Source organism: Melanostigma gelatinosum (assembly GCF_949748355.1).
Source record: "Melanostigma gelatinosum genome assembly, chromosome: 10".
Taxonomy (NCBI): Eukaryota; Metazoa; Chordata; class Actinopteri; order Perciformes; family Zoarcidae; genus Melanostigma; species Melanostigma gelatinosum.
This window is the reverse complement of record NC_136643.1, coordinates 3,831,227-3,857,302: the sequence shown is the minus strand read 5'-3', so window position 1 is coordinate 3,857,302 and position 26,076 is coordinate 3,831,227. Positions and strand designations below refer to the sequence as shown.

Sequence of the window (26,076 nt, the reverse complement as noted above, 5' to 3'; positions counted from 1 at the left end):
TTCCGTCGCCACGGCAACAGCTTTTCACGAAACAACAAGCTTTGAGTAACTTTTCATCACAAAGGTCTTTAGACTGTACCGACCAAATTTGAAGTTGATCTGATTAATTCCCTAGGAGGAGTTCGTTAAAGTGCAGCGCCTGGAAATGACAAAAACGACATGAGAAATTCATAGAAAATGCAAAATGGCTGACTTCCGGTTGGGTTTAGAGCATTGCCCCAAGAGACTTTTATTGAAGTCCATATGCGATACATGTTCCTACCACATTTCATACATCTAGGTCAAACGTACTGCGAGGGCTGCTTCGTCGAAATTTTGTAGGGGGCGCTATTGAGCCGATTTGCCACTCTGAACCAATAAAATCATATTCCCTAACTACATTTCGGCCTTGTAATCTACTTGCCAAGTTTGCTTATGTTTCGAGCATGTTTAGCCTGTCAAAATGACCTTCGTTGTTAACGGCGAAGACTGCATCGCCACGGCAACGGCGTTCGACGAAACATCAAAAACTTCATGATCTGGCATTATGAACTTCTTGTATTTGTGTGGAACAAATTTGATATTGATTTGATTTACCTACTGAGAGAAACAAGCCAAAGTATCAAGACTTTAACTTCCTGTTACCAGTAGGTGGCGCTATGACTATGATTCAAAATTGGCCTGCAGATGTCTTCAGGCCTGGAGTCTAATCAAACACGTGAAATCTGGGAAAGATCTGATGATGTGGAGTCGAGATACATCAGTTTATTCGTTCATGGCGAAGGATCGAAATTCGCCGAGCCGCCACGTCGCCGCCCTTCAGTAACTTCTTACAATCTTCACAACGAAGCATTATCAAGGTCCTAAGGCTTGTTTGACAACATTTGAGAGGGATCTGATTAATCTGTGAGGAGCAGGATGTCAAAGTACGCAGCCTACAACTTCCGGTTGCCACTAGGTGGCGCTATCACTATGATTCTAAATTATCATATAGATGTGTTCCGGGTCAGGATGTTATGACATATGAGAGATTTGGAGCAGATTCGACAATGTACGGCCAAGTTACAACAACTTCCTGTTTCGTGGCGAATGGTGTTTCTTTGACGCCACGCCACGGCCACATAGTTCGATAACTTTTTGATCTTTGAGTAACTTTTCACTGCCAAGGTCTCAAGAGCAGACTCGCCGAATCTGAAGTCAATCGGGTCAAATCTCTGGGAGGAGTTCGTTAAAGTATGACGCCTTGAAACGGTCAAAAAACGTCATAAAAGCAAAAATGGCCGACTTCCTGTTTGGTTTAGAGAAAACCGCCAAGAGGATTTTTGGTGCGTCTCATCACGTTCCACATAACTACCAACTTTCATACAGCTGGGTGAATCCTGATGTTGGGGCTACTCAATAGGGGGCGCTAGCGAGCCAATATTTCATACTGCAGCTGGACACCCCAATCAGACTGCAATTTTCGCAAATTCTGGCTTGCGTGCCAAATTTCACAACATTCCCAATATCCCAAGCACCTCCTTTTTGCGACGAAACACTAAAAATAAGAATAATAAGAATAAGAATAAGAATAATAATAAACATTCGAAATTCAATAGGTCCTCCGCTCCGACTACGTCGGTGCTCGGGCCCTAATTAAAGCTGCGAGCAGCGATGAGCGGGCCCTCGCAATATGCACGTCGGGGTGCATGCACGTCGGGGTGCCGGCGGGACTCCGGCCTGTGCGGACGAGAACGTCCGCGAGCGTCGGACGGCGCGAGGACTCTGGCTGATGCTGCCATTCAGTTCTGTGACCGTCAGACACTGCATGCAGGTTTAGAGCATGGCCCCAAGAGACTTTTATTGAAGTCCATATGTGATACATGTTCCTACCACATTTCATACATCTAGGTCAAACGTACTGCGAGGGCTGCTTCATCGAAATTTTGTAGGGGGCGCTATTGAGCCGATTTGCCACTCTGAACCAATAAAATCATATTCCGTAACTACATTTCGGCCTTGTAATCTGCTTGCCAAGTTTGCTTATGTTTCGAGCATTTTTAGCCTCTCAAAATGACCTTCGTTGTTAACGGCGAAGACTGCATCGCCACGGCAACGGCGTTCGACGAAACATCAAAAGCTTCATGATCTGGCATTATGAACTATTTGTGTGGAAGAAATTTGATATTGATTTGATTTACCTACTAAGAGAAACAAGCCAAAGTATAAAGACTTTAACTTCCTGTTACCAGTAGGTGGCGCTATGACTATGATTCAAAATTGGCCTGCAGATGTCTTCAGGCCTGGAGTCTAATCAAACACGTGAAATCTGGGAAAGATCTGATGATGTGGAGTCGAGATACATCAGTTTATTCGTTCATGGCGAAGGATCGAAATTCGCCGAGCCGCCACGTCGCCGCCCTTCAGTAACTTCTTACAATCTTCACAACGAAGCATTATCAAGGTCCTAAGGCTTGTTTGACAACATTTGAGAGGGATCTGATTAATCTGTGAGGAGCAGGATGTCAAAGTACGCAGCCTACAACTTCCGGTTGCCACTAGGTGGCGCTATCACTATGATTCTAAATTATCATATAGATGTGTTCCGGGTCAGCATGTTATGACATATGAGAGATTTGGAGCAGATTCGACAATGTACGGCCGAGTTACAACAACTTCCTGTTTCGTGGCGAATGGTGTTTCTTTGACGCCACGCCACGGCCACATAGTTCGATAACTTTTTGATCTTTGAGTAACTTTTCACTGCCAAGGTCTCAAGAGCAGACTAGCCGAATCTGAAGTCAATCGGGTCAAATCTCTGGGAGGAGTTCGTTAAAGTATGACGCCTTGAAACGGTCAAAAAACGTCATAAAAGCAAAAATGGCCGACTTCCTGTTTGGTTTAGAGAAAACGGCCAAGAGGATTTTTTGTGCGTCTCATCAAGTTCCACATACCGACCAAATTTCATACAGCTGGGTGAATCCTGATGTTGGGGCTACTCAATAGGGGGCGCTAGCGAGCCAATATTTAATACCGCAGCTGGACACCCCAATCAGACTGCAATTTTCGCAAATTCTGGCTTGCGTGCCAAATTTCACAACATTCCCAATATGCCAAGCACCTCCTTTTTGCCATGAAAGCGGAAGAAGAAGAAGAAGAAGAAGAAGAAGAATTAAAGCTGCGAGCAGCGATGGGCGGGCCCTCGCAATATGCACGTCGGGGTGCCGGCGGGACTCCGGCCTGCGCGGCCGAGAACGTCCGCGACCGTCGGACGGCGCGAGGACTCTGGCTGATGCTGCCATTTAGTTCTGTGACCGTCAGACACTGCATGCAGGTTTAGAGCATGGCCCCAATATACTTTTATTTAAGTCCATATGTGATACATGTTCCCACCAAATTTCATACATCTAGGTCAAACGTACTGCGAGGGCTGCTTCGTCGAAATTTTGTAGGGGGCGCTATTGAGCCGATTTGCCACTCTGAACCAATAAAATCATATTCCCTAACTACATTTCGGCCTTGTAATCTACTTGCCAAGTTTGCTTATGTTTCGAGCATTTTTAGCCTGTCAAAATTACCTTCGTTGTTAACGGCGAAGACTGCATCGCCACGGCAACGGCGTTCGACGAAACATCAAGAACTTCATGATCTGGCATTATGAATTTCTTGTATTTATGTGGAACAAATTTGATATTGATTTGATTTACCTACTGAGAGAAACAAGCCAAAGTATCAAGACTTTAACTTCCTGTTACCAGTAGGTGGCGCTATGACTATGATTCAAAATTGGCCTGCAGATGTCTTCAGGCCTGGAGTCTAATCAAACATGTGAAATCTGGTAAAGATCTGATGATGTGGAGTCGAGATACATCAGTTTATTCGTTCATGGCGAAGGATCGAAATTCGCCGAGCCGCCACGTCGCCGCCCTTCAGTAACTTCTTACAATCTTCACAACGAAGCATTATCAAGGTCTTAAGGCTTGTTTGACAACATTTGAGAGGGATCTGATTAATCTGTGAGGAGCAGGATGTCAAAGTACGCAGCGTACAACTTCCGGTTGCCACTAGGTGGCGCTATCACTATGATTCTAAATTATCATATAGATGTGTTCCGGGTCAGGATGTTATGACATATGAGAGATTTGGAGCAGATTCGACAATATACGGCCGAGTTACAACAACTTCCTGTTTCGTGGCGAATGGTGTTTCTTTGACGCCACGCCACGGCCACATAGTTCGATAACTTTTTGATCTTTGAGTAACTTTTCACTGTCAAGGTCTCAAGAGCAGACTAGCCGAATCTGAAGTCAATCGGGTCAAATCTCTGGGAGGAGTTCGTTAAAGTATGACGCCTTGAAACGGTCAAAAAACGTCATAAAAGTAAAAATGGCCGACTTCCTGTTTGGTTTAGAGAAAACGGCCAAGAGGATTTTTTGTGCGTCTCATCACGTTCCACATACCGACAAAATTTCATACAGCTGGGTGAAACCTGATGTTGGGGCTACTCAATAGGGGGCGCTAGCGAGCCAATATTTCATACCGCAGCTGGACACCCCAATCAGACTGCAATTTTCGCAAATTCTGGCTTGCGTGCCAAATTTCACAACATTCCCAATATCCCAAGCACCTCCTTTTTGCGACGAAACACATAAAATAATAATAATAATAATAATAAGAATAATAATAAACATTCGAAATTCAATAGGTCCTCCGCTCCGACTACGTCGGTGCTCGGGCCCTAATTAAAGCTGCGAGCAGCGATGGGCGGGCCCTCGCAATATGCACGTCGGGGTGCCGGCGGGACTCCGGCCTGCGCGGCCGAGAACGTCCGTGACCGTCGGACGGCGCGAGGACTCTGGCTGATGCTGCCATTCAGTTCTGTGACCGTCAGACACTGCATGCAGGTTTAGAGCATGGCCCCAAGAGACTTTTATTTAAGTCCATATGTGATACATGTTCCTACCAAATTTCATACATCTAGGTGAAACGTACTGCGAGGGCTGCTTCGTTGAAATTTTGTAGGGGGCGCTATTGAGCCGATTTGCCACTCTGAACCAATAAAATCATTTTCCATAACTACATTTCGGCCTTGTAATCTACTTGCCAAGTTTGGTTATGTTTCGAGCATTTTTAGCCTCTCAAAATGACCTTCGTTGTTAACGGCGAAGGATGCGTCGCCACGGCAACAGCTTTTCACGAAACAACAAGCTTTGAGTAACTTTTCATCACAAAGGTCTTTAGACTGTACCGACCAAATTTGAAGTTGATCTGATGAATTCCCTAGGAGGAGTTCGTTAAAGTGCAGCGCCTGGAAATGACAAAAACGACATGAGAAATTCATAGAAAATGCAAAATGGCTGACTTCCGGTTGGGTTTAGAGCATTGCCCCAAGAGACTTTTATTGAAGTCCATATGCGATACATGTTCCTACCACATTTCATACATCTAGGTCAAACGTACTGCGAGGGCTGCTTCGTCGAAATTTTGTAGGGGGCGCTATTGAGCCGATTTGCCACTCTGAACCAATAAAATCATATTCTGTAACTACATTTCGGCCTTGTAATCTGCTTGCCAAATTTGCTTATGTTTCGAGCATTTTTAGCCTCTCAAAATGACCTTCGTTGTTAACGGCGAAGACTGCATCGCCACGGCAACGGCGTTCAACGAAACATCAAAAGCTTCATGATCTGGCATTATGAACTTCTTGTATTTGTGTGGATGAAATTTGATATTGATTTGATTTACCTACTAAGAGAAACAAGCCAAAGTATAAAGACTTTAACTTCCTGTTACCAGTAGGTGGCGCTATGACTATGATTCAAAATTGGCCTGCAGATGTCTTCAGGCCTGGAGTCTAATCAAACACGTGAAATCTGGTAAAGATCTGATGATGTGGAGTCGAGTTACATCAGTTTATTCGTTCATGGCGAAGGATCGAAATTCCGTCGCCACGGCAACAGCTTTTCACGAAACAACAAGCTTTGAGTAACTTTTCATCACAAAGGTCTTTAGACTGTACCGACCAAATTTGAAGTTGATCTGATGAATTCCCTAGGAGGAGTTCGTTAAAGTGCAGCGCCTGGAAATGACAAAAACAACATGAGAAATTCATAAAAAATGCAAAATGGCTGACTTCCGGTTGGGTTTAGAGCATAGCCCCAAGAGACTTTTATTGAAGTCCATATGCGATACATGTTCCTACCACATTTCATACATCTAGGTCAAACGTACTGCGAGGGCTGCTTCGTCGAAATTTTGTAGGGGGCGCTATTGAGCCGATTTGCCACTCTGAACCAATAAAATCATATTATACAACTACATTTTGGGCTTTAAATGTGTATGCCAAGTTTGCTTATGTTTCGAGCATTTTTAGCCTCTCAAAATGACCTTCGTTGTTAACGGCGAAGACTGCATCGCCACGGCAACGGCGTTCGACGAAACATCAAAAGCTTCATGATCTGGCATTATGAACTTCTTCTATTTGTGTGGAACAAATTTGATATTGATTTGATTTACCTACTAAGAGAAACAAGCCAAAGTATAAAGACTTTAACTTCCTGTTACCAGTAGGTGGCGCTATGACTATGATTCAAAATTGGCCTGCAGATGTCTTCATGCCTGGAGTCTAATCAAACACGTGAAATCTGGTAAAGATCTGATGATGTGGAGTCGAGTTACATCAGTTTATTCGTTCATGGCGAAGGATCGAAATTCGCCGAGCCGCCACGTCGCCGCCCTTCAGTAACTTCTTACAATCTTCACAACGAAGCATTATCAAGGTCTTAAGGCTTGTTTGACAACATTTGAGAGGGATCTGATTAATCTGTGAGGAGCAGGATGTCAAAGTACGCAGCGTACAACTTCCGGTTACCACTAGGTGGCGCTATCAGTTTGATTCACAATTATCATATAGATGTGTTCCGGGTCAGGATGTTATGACATATGAAAGATTTGGAGCAGATTCGACAATGTACGGCCGAGTTACAACAACTTCCTGTTTCGTGGCGAATAGTGTTTCTTTGACGCCACGCCACGGCCACATAGTTCGATAACTTTTTGATCTTTGAGTAACTTTTCACTGCCAAGGTCTCAAGAGCAGACTAGCCGAATCTGAAGTCAATCGGGTCAAATCTCTGGGAGGAGTTCGTTAAAGTATGACGCCTTGAAACGGTCAAAAACCGTCATAAAAGTAAAAATGGCCGACTTCCTGTTTGGTTTAGAGAAAACTTCCAAGAGGATTTTTGGTGCGTCTCATCACGTTCCACATACCTACTAACTTTCATACAGCTGGGTGAAACCTGATGTTGGGGCTACTCAATAGGGGGCGCTAGCGAGCCAATATTTCATACCGCAGCTGGGCACCCCAATCAGACTGCAATTTTCGCAAATTCTGGCTTGCGTGCCAAATTTCACAACATTCCCAATATCCCAAGCACCTCCTTTTTGCGACGAAACACATAAAATAATAAGAATTAAAGCTGCGAGCAGCGATGGGCGGGCCCTCGCAATATGCACGTCGGGGTGCCGGCGGGACTCCGGCCTGCGCGGACGAGAACGTCCGCGAGCGTCGGACGGCGCGAGGACTCTGGCTGATGCTGCCATTCAGTTCTGTGACCGTCAGACACTGCATGCAGGTTTAGAGCATGGCCCCAAGAGACTTTTATTGAAGTCCATATGCGATACATGTTCCTACCACATTTCATACATCTAGGTCAAACGTACTGCGAGGGCTGCTTCGACGAAATTTTGTAGGGGGCGCTATTGAGCCGATTTGCTACTCTGAACCAATAAAATCATATTCCGTAACTACATTTCGGCCTTGTAATCTACTTGCCAAGTTTGCTTATGTTTCGAGCATTTTTAGCCTCTCAAAATGACCTTCGTTGTTAACGGCGACGACTGCATCGCCACGGCAACGGCGTTCGACGAAACATCAAAAGCTTCATGATCTGGCATTATGAACTTCTTGTATTTGTGTGGAACAAATTTGATATGGATTTGATTTACCTACTAAGAGAAACAAGCCAAAGTATAAAGACTTTAACTTCCTGTTACCAGTAGGTGGCGCTATGACTATGATTCAAAATTGGCCTGCAGATGTCTTCAGGCCTGGAGTCTAATCAAACACGTGAAATCTGGTAAAGATCTGATGATGTGGAGTCGAGTTACATCAGTTTATTCGTTCATGGCGAAGGATCGAAATTCGCCGAGCCGCCACGTCGCCGTCCTTCAGTAACTTCTTACAATCTTCACAATGAAGCATTATCAAGGTCTTAAGGCTTGTTTGACAAGATTTGAGAGGGATCTGATGAATCTGTGAGGAGCAGGATGTCAAAGTACGCAGCGTACAACTTCCGGTTGCCACTAGGTGGCGCTATCACTATGATTCTAAATTATCATATAGATGTGTTCCGGGTCAGGATGTTATGACATATGAGAGATTTTGAGCAGATTCGACAATGTACGGCCGAGTTACAACAACTTCCTGTTTCGTGGCGAATGGTGTTTCTTTGACGCCACGCCACGGCCACATAGTTCGATAACTTTTTGATCTTTGAGTAACTTTTCACTGCCAAGGTCTCAAGAGCAGACTAGCCGAATCTGAAGTCAATCGGGTCAAATCTCTGGGAGGAGTTCGTTAAAGTATGACGCCTTGAAACGGTCAAAAAACGTCATAAAAGCAAAAATGGCCGACTTCCTGTTTGGTTTAGACAAAACGGCCAAGAGGATTTTTTGTGCGTCTCATCACGTTCCACATACCGACCAAATTTCATACAGCTGGGTGAATCCTGATGTTGGGGCTACTCAATAGGGGGCGCTAGCGAGCCAATATTTCATACCGTAGCTGGACACCCCAATCAGACTGCAATTTTCGCAAATTCTGGCTTGCGTGCCAAATTTCACAGACTTCCCAATATCCCAAGCACCTCCTTTTTGCGACGAAACACTAAAAATAAGAAGAATAATAATAAACATTCGAAATTCAATAGGTCCTCCGCTCCGACTACGTCGGTGCTCGGGCCCTAATAAGAATAATTAAAGCTGCGAGCAGCGATGGGCGGGCCCTCGCAATATGCACGTCGGGGTGCATGCACGTCGGGGTGGCGGCGGGACTCCGGCCTGCGCGGCCGAGAACGTCCGCGACCGTCGGACGGCGCGAGGACTCTGGTTGATGCTGCCATTCAGTTCCGTGACCGTCAGACACTGCATGCAGGTTCAGAGCATGGCCCCAATATACTTTTATTTAAGTCCATATGTGATACATGTTCCTACCAAATTTCATACATCTAGGTGAAACGTACTGCGAGGGCTGCTTCGTTGAAATTTTGTAGGGGGCGCTATTGAGCCGATTTGCCACTCTGAACCAATAAAATCATATTATACAACTACATTTTGGCCTTTAAATGTGTATGCCAAGTTTGCTTATGTTTCGAGCATTTTTAGCCTCCCAAAATGACCTTCGTTGTTAACGGCGAAGACTGCATCGCCACGGCAACGGCGTTCGACGAAACATCAAAGCTTCATGATCTGGCATTATGAACTATTTGTGTGGAACAAATTTGATATTGATTTGATTTACCTACTAAGAGACACAAGCCAAAGTATCAAGACTTTAACTTCCTGTTACCAGTAGGTGGCGCTATGACTATGATTCAAAATTGGCCTGCATATGTCTTCAGGCCTGGAGTCTAATCAAACACGTGAAATCTGGTAAAGATCTGATGATGTGGAGTCGAGTTACATCAGTTTATTCGTTCATGGCGAAGGATCGAAATTCCGTCGCCACGGCAACAGCTTTTCACGAAACAACAAGCTTTGAGTAACTTTTCATCACAAAGGTCTTTAGACTGTACCGACCAAATTTGAAGTTGATCTGATGAATTCCCTAGGAGGAGTTCGTTAAAGTGCAGGGCCTGGAAATGACAAAAACGACATGAGAAATTCATAAAAAATACAAAATGGCTGACTTCCGGTTGGGTTTAGAGCATAGCCCCAAGAGACTTTTATTGAAGTCCATATGCGATACATGTTCCTACCACATTTCATACATCTAGGTCAAACGTACTGCGAGGGCTGCTTCGTCGAAATTTTGTAGGGGGCGCTATTGAGCCGATTTGCCACTCTGAACCAATAAAATCATATTCTGTAACTACATTTCGGCCTTGTAATCTACTTGCCAAGTTTGCTTATGTTTCGAGCATTTTTAGCCTCTCAAAATGACCTTCGTTGTTAACGGCGAAGACTGCATCGCCACGGCAACGGCGTTCGACGAAACATCAAAAGCTTCATGATCTGGCATTATGAACTTCTTGTATTTGTGTGGAACAAATTTGATATTGATTTGATTTACCTACTAAGAGAAACAAGCCAAAGTATAACGACTTTAACTTCCTGTTACCAGTAGGTGGCGCTATGACTATGATTCAAAATTGGCCTGCAGATGTCTTCAGGCCTGGAGTCTAATCAAACACGTGAAATCTGGTAAAGATCTGATGATGTGGAGTCGAGTTACATCAGTTTATTCGTTCATGGCGAAGGATCGAAATTCGCCGAGCCGCCACGTCGCCGCCCTTCAGTAACTTCTTACAATCTTCACAATGAAGCATTATCAAGGTCTTAAGGCTTGTTTGACAACATTTGAGAGGGATCTGATTAATCTGTGAGGAGCAGGATGTCAAAGTACGCAGCGTACAACTTCCGGTTGCCACTAGGTGGCGCTATCACTATGATTCTAAATTATCATACAGATGTGTTCCGGGTCAGGATGTTATGACATATGAGAGATTTGGAGCAGATTCGACAATGTACGGCCGAGTTACAACAACTTCCTGTTTCGTGGCGAATGGTGTTTCTTTGACGCCACGCCACGGCCACATAGTTCGATAACTTTTTGATCTTTGAGTAACTTTTCACTGCCAAGGTCTCAAGAGCAGACTAGCCGAATCTGAAGTCAATCGGGTCAAATCTCTGGGAGGAGTTCGTTAAAGTATGACGCCTTGAAACGGTCAAAAAACGTCATAAAAGCAAAAATGGCCGACTTCCTGTTTGGTTTAGAGAAAACGGCCAAGAGGATTTTTTGTGCGTCTCATCACGTTCCACATACCTACCAACTTTCATACAGCTGGGTGAAACCTGATGTTGGGGCTACTCAATAGGGGGCGCTAGCGAGCCAATATTTCATACCGCAGCTGGGCACCCCAATCAGACTGCAATTTTCGCAAATTCTGGCTTGCTTGCCAAATTTCACAAACTTCCCAATATCCCAAGCACCTCCTTTTTGCGACGAAACACATAAAATAATAATAATAAACATAGCGGTTTCAATAGGTCCTCCGCTCCGACTACGTCGGTGCTCGGGCCCTAATAATAATAAACATTCGAAATTCAATAGGTCCTCCGCTCCGACTACGTCGGTGCTCGGGCCCTAATAAACATTACGGTTTCAATAGGTCCTCCGCTCCGACTACGTCGGTGCTCGGGCCCTAATAAACATTCGAAATTCAATAGGTCCTCCGCTCCGACTACGTCGGTGCTCGGGCCCTAACAAGGGCGATGTTAATGTTAACAGTGTAAGAAATGTAGCTCTGTAAACATGCAGCAAGCTGTTGTCATCAGTTGTATCATGTTATGCAACCCGGTCTACCGGGAATAATAGCTTTTACTTCAGTAGGAAAAAAAACACCTTAATTCCTGTGCCAGCAACTGTCCCCATGAGTCCAGTGATGATTCTAGGATTCATGGGGGGGGGGGGGGGGATACAGTTAAAGATAAAGGGGACCTTTACAGTTTTATTTTCATTGCCGCATTGTTCACAGCCTGTAATGCTGTCTCTTAGAGAGGTCTAACTTGGCTGCTTGGCTGGAGCGTTACTGTCAGATGAATGAACCGCCAGCTCGCGCTCACAGCTGGCGCAGCACCAGTCTTTACGCGCGCGGCATCATTGGCTGACAACGCGTGCGTGTCACCGAGAAGACGGACGAACCAGTAAACTGATTATAACGAGCACCAGTATTTCGGCCGGTTCGGCTCCCTGTGATCGCTCTCGGCAGCAGCTTTTTCCCCCCCTTTTTCCCGACCGGAGCTGTCCGCGGTGCTGAAACATGAACCAAAGCGCGGGAGCAGCGCAGCACACCCGGCGGTTCTCAAGTGAAGAAAAGGTAAGAAGAGTGGTGCTTTTGTGGCGGAATGTCAACTCTGCATGCATCATCACGTAACCCGTCGGCTGGATTGTGTCTCATTCAACTGAGTGGAGCTGTTTGTGTGGCCGTGGCTTAACTTCCACAAAAGTCTCGTCTTGTGTGTGACACAGAACTCTCAGTGGGGCATACAGTTGGCGGCAGCTCGGATAAGTTGCGGTGGAAGCAAAACTAAAGCACGCGGAGGAAGTTGTGAAATGTCATACGATACTTGCGGACGGAGTGTGAACATGTGATCTGTTGGTGTGTTTCTTTTAGAAGGCACGATGTTGGATTAAAGATTTAACAGGCAGGAAGGACAACAAACGGTGTTCCTGTTGGAGGACTCTCTCTCTCTCTCTTTCTCTCTCTCTCTCTCTCTCCATTACAGCAGGAAACTCATGTTGTTGGATGAGTGAGAAGGACAGCGGGGTTTTATGAACAGGACAGTTTGGCCTGTGGGCTTTACATTGTTCACAAGGGTTTAACAGTCATCTGAAAGTCAGCATTTCTTTGAGAGACTTAACTTTCATGTGCTCAGTGATAGAGTAGGGTCGTCCTTTAATCAGATCATTGGGGGTTCGATTCCCGGCAACAATTTCAGTTTCTAAAATATTCTTCTCCGCAAACATTTTAACTGCAAACAAAATGCATTTAGCGTCAGCATTTGCAGTTGGTCAAATCAAGCCCTTACAAAAACAGTGCTGGCAAAATCTACAGGTGTGTATAACGTGGGACGGTGTTGTTATTTATTTATCTCGGGCTGCATAGGACTTTGCTCATACTCATCATGTTCTTTTTCCATTTTCAATGTAAATGAGAATTAATAAAACCTCCATTATTATGGATAATGGAGGTTTTATTAATCATAACAAAACAAAAATATTATTTAAATCATTAACAAAAATGGCAACCGGAAAGGACCCTCACAACAACATGCTGTCATAAACATAAAATCAGTTACTACCCAACCCTGTACATACATAGAAAAAGAAGCTATCGGTACAAAGTGAAAAAAGTGGGTGATAATGATTAAAAATAACTGTTAATGGTGTCAACTGTCAACTTTCCCGAACTTTGCTTGTTCTACCCGTGCTGCAGTAACACAGAGCCTGAAGATCTGCAAAGTTTCCCGTAAATTAATTAAACCACAGCCTACCAAACGTTGTTGCTCAACAACATGTCAGCATGTTGCATAACGTTCAAGTCAAAGTACAGCTGAGGCCTCTTGGAGTTTGGTGAGCCATATGATGCTGAACAAGAGGTGAAGTAGGCGTGTTTGTGGCAGTAGATGGCAAGTCAGTGGATCAACGTCATCAGTCCCCTCTATATGTTCTACATATAATGGTAATAAGTCTAGGACTGAGAAGTCACTGGACGTGTTGGATTGACAGAGTAATGGACCAACGGACTGACATTGCATTTCTAGAGACACGCTAATAGTGTGGAATGATAGGTTCTCTCTGAGGAACATAATTCATTTCAATCATCTTGGCTATATGCTAGACTCCATGCGTGTGTCATTCCATCCAGCATTCATTGTGTATCCATTAAAACCAGCTGCAGAAAATGGAAAATGAGGAGAATTATGACATTGCCCCCGTGGGCTTTGAGAGAGAAATAAATGTGCATGCTTTGCTGGGGGCTACCCAGTTGTTCATTGTCATGCCTCCTCCAGTTAATCCATTAAACTGAGATTGTGAGCGGCACAATTTTTCTACTTAGACAGAACGGTTTTTCGAACGACACATTCTGAACAATCTGAATGCTATAAACACAGTTTATGAGTTTCTTACTTCCTCACTGACATCTGTCTGAAGCACTCATTTTGTCTCAGGATCACCCTGAAAGATCGAAGGATTTTTCCTGAAACTGGATTATTTGTTTCACTGTTGCAAGATAACTAGAGTTAAGACCGTTACACATTGGTGGTCTTTTTTCTTGTGATTAATTCACACATCAATATATTTATTGTAATATAGACTGTTGTGTTTGTCATAAGTAAAGCAATATGCTTTTTTGTAAGGAGGTCAATTTTCCTGTGCTTTTGCAATACAAATAAAGGCATCGACCAATGAGGTTGTGCAGAACGGGTTGAGTTGCGTGGAACACAACAGAGTTGAGTGGAACACAGATCCCCAACCTGAGTCACACTAACGATGTTTTGGTGACCCTTTATTTCACAATTGCTATAGTTTCAAGATAACTTCTTCAAATGAACTGATATGATATACTGCTGTACATAAATATATATATATATATATATATATTAGGGGTGTAACGGTTCACAAAATTCAATACGATACAGTGGTGCAAAGGTTTAGCAAGCATCGGTTTGGCAAGTTTGGCAAGCACGCATATTTAAAAAAAATATTATTTAGAAAGTCCGTTGGTCACTGGCAGCGGTGGAGGAAGTCTTCGGCAGACTACGTTGATGCAGTGTGTGGGAGAAGTACAAACAAAAGCAAGACAAGCTAACAGATGCTCCAGAGAAGATACAAACTGCAGCTGGTTAGTATTGTGGAAGATGTCGGTCTGAGGAACGTTCTCAAGGGGCGTTCGCGTCGCGTTTGGTATGAACGCACCTTTAGGATCGCAACGAATGACGTCACGTATGAGCCTCAAGACGCATCATCACAAGAAGAATACGCGAGTTGTATTAAAGGAGAGGACTACAAAAGTGACGGCGTTACAACGTGCACCAGCTGCTGCTCTCACTGGAGACCACTGGACATCGCTGGGTCACCATCATCACCGCAGTTACAGCATCATAGTGATGAACAGTAGAGCTGCATTCACATGCTCTGACTGTCATGAAAACACAAGACACACATTTCGATGAAACGTGCTGAAACATTGTATTCATGTTGCACAGCAGTGGAACGTTTCACATACAGTCACACACTGAGCACAGACAGTGAAGAGATAGAACTGCTGTTAAAAAGAACCTGATTTGTTTCAAGTGTTTGCAAACCAAATGTCATTGCACTTTTGTTCATATAGCAGCACTTTTTAAATAAAAGTGCACAATACACTACTTTTGAATTCATTATTGAACTTTGCCATAACAATGACATTAATCTCGATTCATCTAAAAACAATCATGCGATGAATCGCCATTGTAAATTGTAACCGTTGCCCAGCACTGATATATATATATATATACATATATATATACATATATATATATATATATATATATATATATATATATATGTATATATATAGGTTTGTGCAAGTACAGTGTCATTGTTACTAATTAGGACAGATTTGTTCAATTGATACACTTTCATTCAGTTCCAATTATCGTTGTACTCGACTAGATTGAAAGATTGAGTGAAAGGGGTTTCTAATATTCTGCATTTGCGTGGAGTTCAATTGACCAAACTATGATTTTCTTTAAGGACATCTGTCGAATAAATGGTCACCATCTTTTTTTGCAGTGCTCAAGAAAAAGTGACCTTTCAATTTTGTTTACCAGTCATGATATAGTTTATCTCGACAGAGAAACTAAAACTGAAAGGATTTAGTTACTCGAGAGTCATGAACCAAGAACAGACTGGTGTAAGAAGAGACAAAGAAAATCAGTGGGTCATTGGTTTAGAGAGTGCTATCCTCAAAGTGGGCTAAGAATGAGATCCTAAACATGTGACCCTGTGCACTGCTAACCACAGTTATGGTCACACAGCTTTTACTGATTGGTAGATTGCCATTATCCCAGCAGGAATGTTGTTGTCAAAAGCAATATGTCAGCAGGATATAAAAGTGCTTCGGGGCTGGAATGCTTCTGCGGAACAGTACAGATAAAAGGCACATGTGGTGTTTTACCACAGTGGGTTTGCCTTGTGCTCACAGCAGGGTTGGTAAAGGTTTGGCTTGGAGTTTTGTTATGTTTTGTCACCTGCTCTTTGTCTGTCCTATTGCTCTGCACTGTCCAGGTTAGACAGTGAAGGAGCATCCACTCTAAAACACTTAAAGCCTGTTACACTTCAATTCAGGTGTCTTAGGACGATGGCATTGCTATCACATACCAAAAAAAAAAAAAAAGCATTCAATAAATCACTTCCCGATGGTGGTTACGTGCAACATCTTAACACCTCCCAACTGTAACTACGTCTGTGAGTGTCTGTGAGAGAAGCCTCTACAGGGCATGTTCCTCTGCATCCGTATCCAAAGCAGTGCAGTACGGCTTGCATGGACTGTTTTGGCCAGTTAAAAGGAACCCACCAAAACCCAGACCGGTTCTACCCAAACCTAGAATCCTTAAAGTTAGCAACTTTAGGAGTAGCAGGTTGACAAACCTTGGTACTGGGCTGTGCATGTGCTTACAGTGGGATAACAGCAGACAAACAGGTGCTCTAAGCATCTCTATGTCGGTGTTTGTTCAGAGATAGCATGCCAAAACTAACCTGACCCGCCAGATGCTTTGTTACATAGACACAGAAAGTGTCATTGGAAACTGTTTGGTGAAGGGCAGGCCAATTTCAAAAAAATACTTGGCAGGTGGTTGGATGAAACATCTGTTAGTAAAATTCCTGCCAAAGCCAGTCGAGAGAAGAGCGAAAACGAAAACATTTTTGTATCAAGAAAAGCCTTCAGTGCCGTACTTTGCTCTTCTTTCAATGAAAACATACTCCCTAGTTCTGACAGAACTGATGCTGCTGCAGCATCTACACCTAAGCCACACCCGTCTCTGCCAGTAGCTCCTTAAAGGACGCCGACCGGTCCGTATGTTGTCTTGCCTGAGAGAAATGCATTACTTAAAGCCTGACAAGATGGATTCATGCGATGTGTGATCCCGCGATTCTTGTAACACTGCGAGAATCACAGCTACTATGCAAGGTAATGCCATAACATGCACATGGCGCTCCCTTTCTCCGCCGTGGGACAGATGAACGTATCCCGGACTTCAAAGAATATCTCATGTTTTGCTGTGCAAATGGAACATCAGGAAGGACAAAGCACACAGAGAGGGACAGCTCGTTGTGTAATTTAAGGGAAATTCACTTGGCACATAAGGGCTCACCAGAGGGAGCTCCCACTGCGGGACAGATGGGAGAACAGTCGGGCCTCTTGTTGCCTAACTCCCTGCAGAGTCTTTGAAGGCGAATGGGACTAAACAAGACCCAAAAGCAACATACGGAAAGAAATCTGTGACACCGGTCCAAGTTCTCCAGAGGGCGCTCAGACACTCAATCGAGTGTGAAAACTCTTGCAGCTTTATTAATGTTGCTTTAACAGCAAGCAAAACCCACAGATGCATCTAACACGCATTAATCAAGCAAGACATCATTCTTGAAGGTATTCTGGCAAATGTAAGACATCGCTAAATAGAAAACGAACACATGACAGTCTTGTTAAATAGCTCCTGGAACATGTTGAGCATCAGTTACTTTATGGCTGTAGAAATAAAAGCGAAGCGAACTGGGAACTTTCTGTCTTTTTGCATATAAATGACAAGAGAGCGCTGTTTGAAACCGAAGTGCTATCCACTGGATACGGTGGAGGTGGTGGGAGACAGGAGGATGATGGCTAAGCTATCCCTGATGCACAACACCTCCCACCCCATGCAGGACGCCCTGACAGCTCTGTGGAGCTCCTTCAGCCGCCGGCTGCTTCCCCCCCCGGTGTGTGAAGGAGAGGTACCGCAGGTTCTTCCTTCCTGCCGCAGTCAGGCCGCACAACCAGCTGTGCTCCCAGTAGATCACACAACACAAAACTAACAATATGTGCAGTACAAATACACTGTGCAACACAACAACTATTCTGTCCGTATATATAATATTTTAGTTATTGATGATTCTTTACTTTTTTACTTATTTAATATTCTTTACTATTATTACGTATTTACTTATTTATAATACTTGTTTGTACTATCCACTATGCTGCTGTAATCCTCTAAATTTCCCCACTGCGTGACTAATAAAGGGTTATCTTATCTTATCTTTCACATTTAGAGACACCGAAGGTCTATCATTTTGCTAGTGCTTCATTTTAAATATATCTATGGTTCTAGACAGATGCCAGAAAGTCCACAACGGAATTGAATTGCCATTGTAAGACTGCTGCTTCCAGACAGCAGGACGAATCCAGCTGTTAGCTTTCTTTCATGATGATCGCTGTCCAACACATCAGTGATTCTCAACTGGTGGGTCGCGACCCAAAAGTGGGTCGCGGACCCGTTTTCAGTGGGTCGCGGGCCTTTGCCTGACAAAATAAAAATAAAAAGTTGTGATTTTATTTTGAAGGGCATTTTTTTTATGCAGCAGAATTATTCCAGCATTTACGGGACTTGTTCAGCGGTGCAGGAAAAACACAGACCAATGCGTTGTGAATCACATCACGTGAATACATACGAGTATTCTGACAAGTTTCCTTACTTGAGTGAGATGTACAAACACCGTGACACACGGGGAGAGACGAGGATCCAGAGAGCAGAGCAGGACTGTTGAGCTGTGAGTTGTGAAAGTCAAATCATAGGACGATCTCCAAAAGAGAGAAATGTCCAGAGAGACCAGAGTCATTAGACTCTGACTGGACAGACTCATAGAGGTAAATTCTTCAAACACTAATTTCTCTTTTTAGAAGATGAGAAAAATACAATTGTGGCTTTTTCACTTCACCCTGAATGAACTGAATTTAAAGCTGCAGTGTAATTCAGTGAAAATAAGTTTTCTAAATTGAATTTCGTTACGTAATTTATTTTTTAATCCAGCCGTTATTTTACTTGAAGTGAGAAGAACATGTATTCATGTATTTCTATGTATTATTTATAATCCATCCAGTTAAATTTGAAAAATGAGAATAATATTTGTTAAAATATAATTGATGTGTACTTTCTTTATTTGATTTGACAGTTGTTTACTACACAGAGACGTTACTACTACTAGGCTTCTTGAATATAGATATACCCAAATTATATATATATATATATATATATATATATATATATATAATTTGGGTAGTGGGTCCCGGCTTGTCATTAAGGGGTGATGGTGGGTCCCGCAGCCAGACCAGTTGAGAACCACTGCTCCACATGATGAAGTAATGAGTGAAATCCTTGAAATTGGTTCAACTCTGACTTAACCTCAGCTGCCAGCTGTACCATTGGTTTGTTGCATATACGCTTCTTAGATTCCATGGAACCTTTGTAATTGGACAACAACCAACAAAGACAGGATATGAGTGCAGTTCTTGTGATCAGATGAATCTGAACAGAGACTTTACTTCATTTTTTATCCTTTGCCATTACCAAAGAAACAGGACTTATAAAAATAACTTTGCATAATTTCTACTCTGATGACGTTCATGGAGTGCTTTTGAATGAAGCGTCAAAGCAAATTATATCAGCGTTCGTTTTAATATTGCTCGGGTCCTTTGATGTCTGTGCCCGATGAAAGAGTTGTAATGAGTGTGAAACAGCTGGAGAGCTGATCCAGTCTAACAGGAAATGATTGTCATTGCAGTTTGCCAGCAGCTCCCCCTGCTTGGCTCTGAGGCGTATGGAGTGCATATAGCAGACATGAAAGGCAGACTTGAATGATGCAATCAATGCTGATTGATTGCATCATTGACAAGAGTGCAGGTGTGGAGTGTTCACCTCATTGCTTGTTGATTACATGTTGTCCACAGGATTTAAATGCATACTGTTGGCTTGACTGTGGTAGTGTATGTTTTGATGATTACATGATTTAGCAGAGCTGTGTAATGGGACTAAATGAGTCTATAAGTACCAAAGTTATGGTTCTTAGAATTCCAAGCCTGTTTATGTGGTCCCAAAATGACGATATATGTACATACTGCACATGTTGCCTGCCATGCACAGCGTAAAAATGGGGTTGAAAACATCAATTTGGCTCTTAGCCTACAATACCTTCTTTTGGTCAATTGGAGGCAGTGGAAACCAGCTATAGGCACAGCATTGACATATCATCACCATTTAAGCTGATACGGTAACGTTGTTAGCAACAGTTGCCTGTTTACAAATCCAGCAGTTAAAGCTAGGACTGGTAATCTTCTTCATAAATGTATTTTTTATCAGCAGGCGGCAACCTTGCAAAAAGAAGTCCTATTGTATGGAAGTCAATGAGAAAATGACTCTACTTTGTTGTGGAATATTTCTATGAATAGTCGGGAGAAGAGTGTAAAATGTTTCTCATCAATGTCAAATGAAACAGAGTCTGGATGAACGATCAAAGTTGTAATAGTCAATTTATTTGCTTGCAAGCAAAGAGAACACAGTCTCACAGACACATCACCGTCATCTGCAAGAGGTGCTCTGATGACACATTCAAATGCATGGACATTTATCCTCAGTCAGCATGCTGTTATCTTGATTTGCAAACAGAGAACAAACAAGAAAAGAAGACAGAAGATAATAAAAATGTCAAGGCAGATGTTTTCCTTTGAAGCACAGTGTCCTGTCTTTACGATACCCTGAAGGCACTTTATGGCCGGTTTACGAATCCCTTTGTTATCAGTTTGCCCCACAATAAACCCTGGATACACCCAGCCAGATGCGTCCTTTGATGTCACTGTTAACTGGTCAAAGAGTTAAGTCACAGTATTGCAGAGACAGAATAAACCGGTGAACCATCACCCATCATAAATACCTAAAGAGGGTCATGCTCTTCCTGATGCTCATCAGGAAGTACCGTAATCTAGACAGACCTCTGTGTGTCGCCGTTTTTGAAGACAAATAATGCACAGGAAAACAGATACCAAGATAACAGATCACAAGACCCCTGGATCCGAAATTTACGAGACTCATTTAGAAGACACAAGGTTTTTAGTGCCTGCTCTTCTAAAACTCAAATTCCTTAACCCTAAAACAGTAGACTGACATATTTTCCCATAACAACTTCTCTCTTGATTTATTACCTCAGTAAACATTGTAAACATGAGTTTATGGTCTCAATCTCTGGTTTCAAGTCTTCTTCAATACAGCATGATGTTCATTTAGTACATTATGGTCCATTCAGAGTCAAACAGACCATAAAGAGGGGGATGCTTTAGGGCGGACTTACTCTGACTGACAGGTCGCTGCCGTTACCAGAGCCATATACAGCGTCTCTACGTCGCTCCACATTCCAAATATGGTAACTACTGTTCATTGTTTGCAAAAAACAACAACATAGGGACGGTTGTAATCCAAGATGGCGAATTGACGAACACAAGGCCTCAAAATGGCCGTCGTCTACAAAACAATGGGTGACGTCACGATGACTACGTCCACTTCTTATATACGGAATATGGTTGAAAGTTGAAATTCTCCAGTCACCAGTATTCCACAAGCTGATAGATCGATAGTTGTGAGTACTACCGATATCCATGTTTGTTGTTTATGTTCATAATGATAATTTTGGGGGAGTGGCTTTGGAGGGAGGTCTGACAGGACGGGCTGTGAGTGTTGCTGACTTGCCGTCTTTCTTGCTCGATGAATTGACTGTTAGTAGCTATAGTGCTGCGAGCTACTTTCTTTGGAAAAGAGTTGGCAGCTCTGGGGTGGGTTGTAACGATAGATAGACAGATTTTTTGTACTTTTCAATCAAGGTCTTGTTTGTCCATTGTTAGTTTATCCAGGTGACCAAGTGGTGGCTGATGAAATACTCTGAGGGAAATGTCTTCTTTCAATGAAATTGCTGCTCCAACGATAAACTTTGGACTTTGGTAAAAAACGAAACGAAAAGTAAAAGCCACAAGTCCTTGCTTCATGAAATCTCCATTATGATTAAACCATCGTGTTTTGACTGCATTCTAAGCGTCTTCCCAAGAAAGGACATCAACGGATGAGTGAAAGCTGAGATATTTGCCTCCGCTGTGCTGATCCATCTCAATATCTCTTCCTAGCTTGGCACCATATTACCTGACCGAACAATTCTGTTTTACAGAATGTTATGTCTAAGTTAGCAGACAGAAGCGCTACATAACTGTTAGGTTTTCCCAAAACCAGATCAGAACTAATTCAAGACTTCCAGATTCACACAGACCACCTTCCTGTGTCGGTGGGGGCGACTAGCTACCGTGTTTAACACAAAGATCTCTACCGGTCTCTACTATCTCTACTATCAGTGTAAATGTGTTCAGATCTACTCAGCTCCTACAGTGATGCAACACATAACTGAGTGCAACACATATTCAGCCACCGGATTTCACCATAAACCCGTAGCTTTTATTTACACTGGTTGTCGGTAAGTCTGTTGGATCCTTTTGCTTTCTCAAAATTCTTTCCTTTTTTTTCTCAAAGGTGATTGAATTAAATAAAGAAAAGCTTAAAGCTGCCAATCCCCCATATCCATCAGTACTTTCTGCTCTTTTAAAGCAGTCAGTGAGGTGTGCAAACATAATTGAGCGCTTTGCAGTTGCCCCCTCTGGAAATCCTGTGAGCCAAACTCAGCAATCATGCAAGCATTCAACAAAGGACAGCACCTCTTCCTGTCAGTCACAGGGGGTGCTTCTCTTCATGCTACGGAGACGCAGTTTAGGAAGAGTCTCTGATGACTGGTGATGGAGGAGATTATGTTGAAATGGAGTGGGAACTCTGGGGGATAAGAGAAGGGGAAAATGTGAAAACTAACGTTCATAAATAGCAATTAGGCATGAGGGGGTGTGCGAGAGGAAAAGTGTAATGGCGGTCTGATGGTGTAATAATATTAAATATTAAAAAAAAATGTAATTTTAATTTAAAAACTGTCAGGTGGGACATCTGAAGCTATCAGTCGTAAAAGAGGAGAGGGACAGAGAGAGAGAGAGGAATCGGAGGCGAGGGGAACGGAGAGGTGCGTTGGGGAGAGACCGGGAGAAGAAATCGAGCCAGAGTCAGAGGAAGATGAGACGGAGGAGACCGAAAAGGAGGAAGGGATAGCACAGACAAATCGGGAGCACATCGGCCCATCGCGGAGTCAAGGTGAAAAAAGAGGAAACGAGAGTGAGCATCAGACTGGGAAAAAAAGAGGAAATATGATGAAAAGTATCTGTGTCTGGGCTTCACTTGGATTGGCGATGCAGATTGCCCAAAGCCACAGTGCGTGGTGTGCAGTGAGGTTCTGGCTAACAGTCTGAAGCTCTTATTTACGTCGCCACCTGAACACCAAGCATGCCAGTGCAAGTCAAAAGCCCCTTACATTGTTTATGTCGAAATTGGAGGAGTTACAAAACAGCCAAAAACAACTGGAGTCTCATTCATGTGTTGGTCTATAAATGACGCACTACGGGCTTCATATCTGGTTACAGAATAGCGAGAAAGGGGCTACCGCACACAATCGCCGAAGACGTGTGCTTGCCAGCTGCCAGAGAGATGGTGGAATGTATGATTGGGGAGAAAGAAGCAAAAAAGTTGGACATGATCCCGGTGTCCAACAACACTGTGTCGCGCCGCATCGATGCTTTGTCCGAAGACATCCTGGCTACATTAGTCGGTCATTAATTGTAAATTAAATGTGATAATCTGCCTCTGAGTGTGTGCGTGTGTGCTCGCATCCGTATTGCTCTTTAAAAGTGACGCCTTGTGTCACTGAAAGTTATTGAAACTTTGTTGCAGTGTTTCAGGGCGTTTTCACACCTTCAGTTCGTTTGCTTTGTTGCAGTTGCTCCTTTGTTCGGTTTGTGTTCACACTGCAACATTTAACAGCGGACTAAATCTTGTAAACAAACGCCACGCGCGAGCAAACTGTTCTCTCATTGGTCCGATTCTTATGCGGCTATGAAGGCTTAAAAGGCTCTGTTGCTTCTTTTTTTTTTTTTTTATTAAGGGGGGGGGGTGCGCGAACCCAGTCGGGATGTAGAAGGGGGTGCGCGGCCTAAAAAGTTTGGGAACCGCTGAATTAGAGTAAAGAGTACATTCGATTGGTGCATGTTGGCAAATATTCAGAGCGTTTACTTTTGAAAAGTATTACTAAAGACAGCAGAAGGAAAGTCGTGTCAAACCGACCAACGGCAGATTATTTTCCCACATAGACAGGCTCTCTGTAACTGCTTACTTTACAAACAGAGATCAAGACTCACCCTGTTTTTCTTAGTATCCATATTTCTGCCTTTAACGCGGCATATCCGCTGACATGGGACATCTTGAAATCTTCACTGAACTTTGTCCCCCAGGCCTTCTGCAGGTGTGAGACGGTGTTAAAATGTGGTGAAGATTTTTGTTTCCAAGACTGCAATCTTCTGTAGGAGTTTGTAGTAGTCATCCGTGGAGAAGGGAGGCATCTTGCTGCTACTTAGCTTTAGCTTAGCTGCTAGTTAGCAGTAGCCAACAATCCAAATAGCTCGACGACTTTCTGGATTTGTCTTCACTCAAATGTTGAAGAGTGATATATGTCACCAACTGGCGACCTTGATGAGAGAGTGCAGTCGCTTTGCTGCTTGCTCTTGCCTCTGCTTGCCTCTGCTTGCATTTTCTTGCATTTTCTTGCATTTTCTTGCTTCAATTTGCCAGATATATCACATATATCTTGCCAGATATATCACATATATCACTCTTCAACATTTGAGTGAAGACAAATCCAGAAAGTCGTCGAGCTATTTGGATTGTTGGCTACTGCTAACTAGCAGCTAAGCTAAAGCTAAGTAGCAGCAAGATGCCTCCCTTCTCCACGGATGACTACTACAAACTCCCACAGAAGATTGCAGTCTTGGAAACAAAAATCTACCGACTAGAAGTAAACGCGGAAGTAAATGGACTGTGTGGGAATGATACCACTCTACCATGGGCTCAAAACACTGGACAAATGCAAGCTAAGACACAGCTAACTAGCACAACCAGGCCTACCAAGAAACAGGAGGAGAGAGCAGATAATGAATCTTATGCGACTGACTGGCCTGCACTAGCACACGGGCAGAACTCCTCCTCAACCCCTGCACCCAGACGGACAAAGCCAAGGACAGCTAAGGAAAGTAAAACCAGCAAAATACCTCCACAACAACCAAGCCTACAACTTCAAAACAGATTTGCTCCATTGTCGCAGGATCATAAATCTCCATCTGATGACCTGGATAAGCAGCTATCTCCTCAAAGCAGGGTAAGAACTGAGAGTAAATGTGAGAAAAGGCCGCAGGCAAAGCTAGTGACTGGGCCTGAGACTCTGATTGTTGGTGACTATGCTGTAAAAGATGTCAGAAAACTGTGCAGTAAGAACACCAAAATACTCTGCTTTCCGAAAGATATGGTCTCTGACATGAGAGACAAATTCCTGGACATCGTGGCTGACTATCCCACAGCGAAAAACATCATCGTGCATACAGGAAGCTGTGATATTGTGAAACAACAGTCTGAAGTTCTAAAGCGAGACTTTATTGATCTGTTAAACACAGTCAGCTCTGTCAAGGCTGAGGTGTTTATCAGTGGCCCTCTTCCACCAGTCAGAGGAGGAGATGAAGGATTCAGCAGGCTGTTTGCACTGAACAGATGGCTGTCAACTGCATGTGCTGACCATTCAGTACATTTTATCAACAATTTCTACCTTTTCTGGGAGCGCAGACATCTTTTTGCAGCGCATGGAATTTGCCTGAACACGTCAGGGGTAAAACTGTTTACCTCAAACCTATTTTTCTCCCTGCGTCACCCGTCTGTCCCTACTGCCAAGGACAAGATACAAGAGGAGTCTAAACAAGAGATAACCACACAGCATCGCCATGGAGACCTTACGGGAAGGATGCCCCCGCCTAATGACAGTCAAAAGGAGGAGTCTCCAATCTCATCATCAGGGACCGCCTTCGCCTCCGATCTCCCACTTTCCCCACCATTCCTAGACGAGGAGTCGTTACCTCCCTCCCCAGCACCTACTTCCACCCCCCAAATTCCATCCAGGTCCCTTTCCTCTCTCACACTCTCCCCATCCTCCCCCCACCTGGAGTTCACTGACCACATGGAAAGGCTGGTCATTGCTGGGACCAAACACACTCCTCGCCACACTCCTCGACGGTTCCACAACCATCTTCTGTCTCC

General features: G+C 43.6%; 1 protein-coding gene across 1 annotated transcript in view; it reads left to right on the top strand.

The window, feature by feature from the left end:
• Positions 1 to 12,059: 12,059 nt before the first annotated feature.
• Positions 12,060 to 26,076, top strand: part of LOC306783152 (inactive dipeptidyl peptidase 10-like) — a gene marked incomplete at both ends in the record, with an annotated part of 162,919 nt that continues 148,902 nt past the window's right edge. Inside the window, one exon of the mRNA XM_079276688.1 lies at positions 12,060 to 12,116. Coding sequence (XP_079132814.1) covers positions 12,060 to 12,116 — 57 coding nt within the window. The remainder of the gene's footprint in view (positions 12,117 to 26,076) is intronic.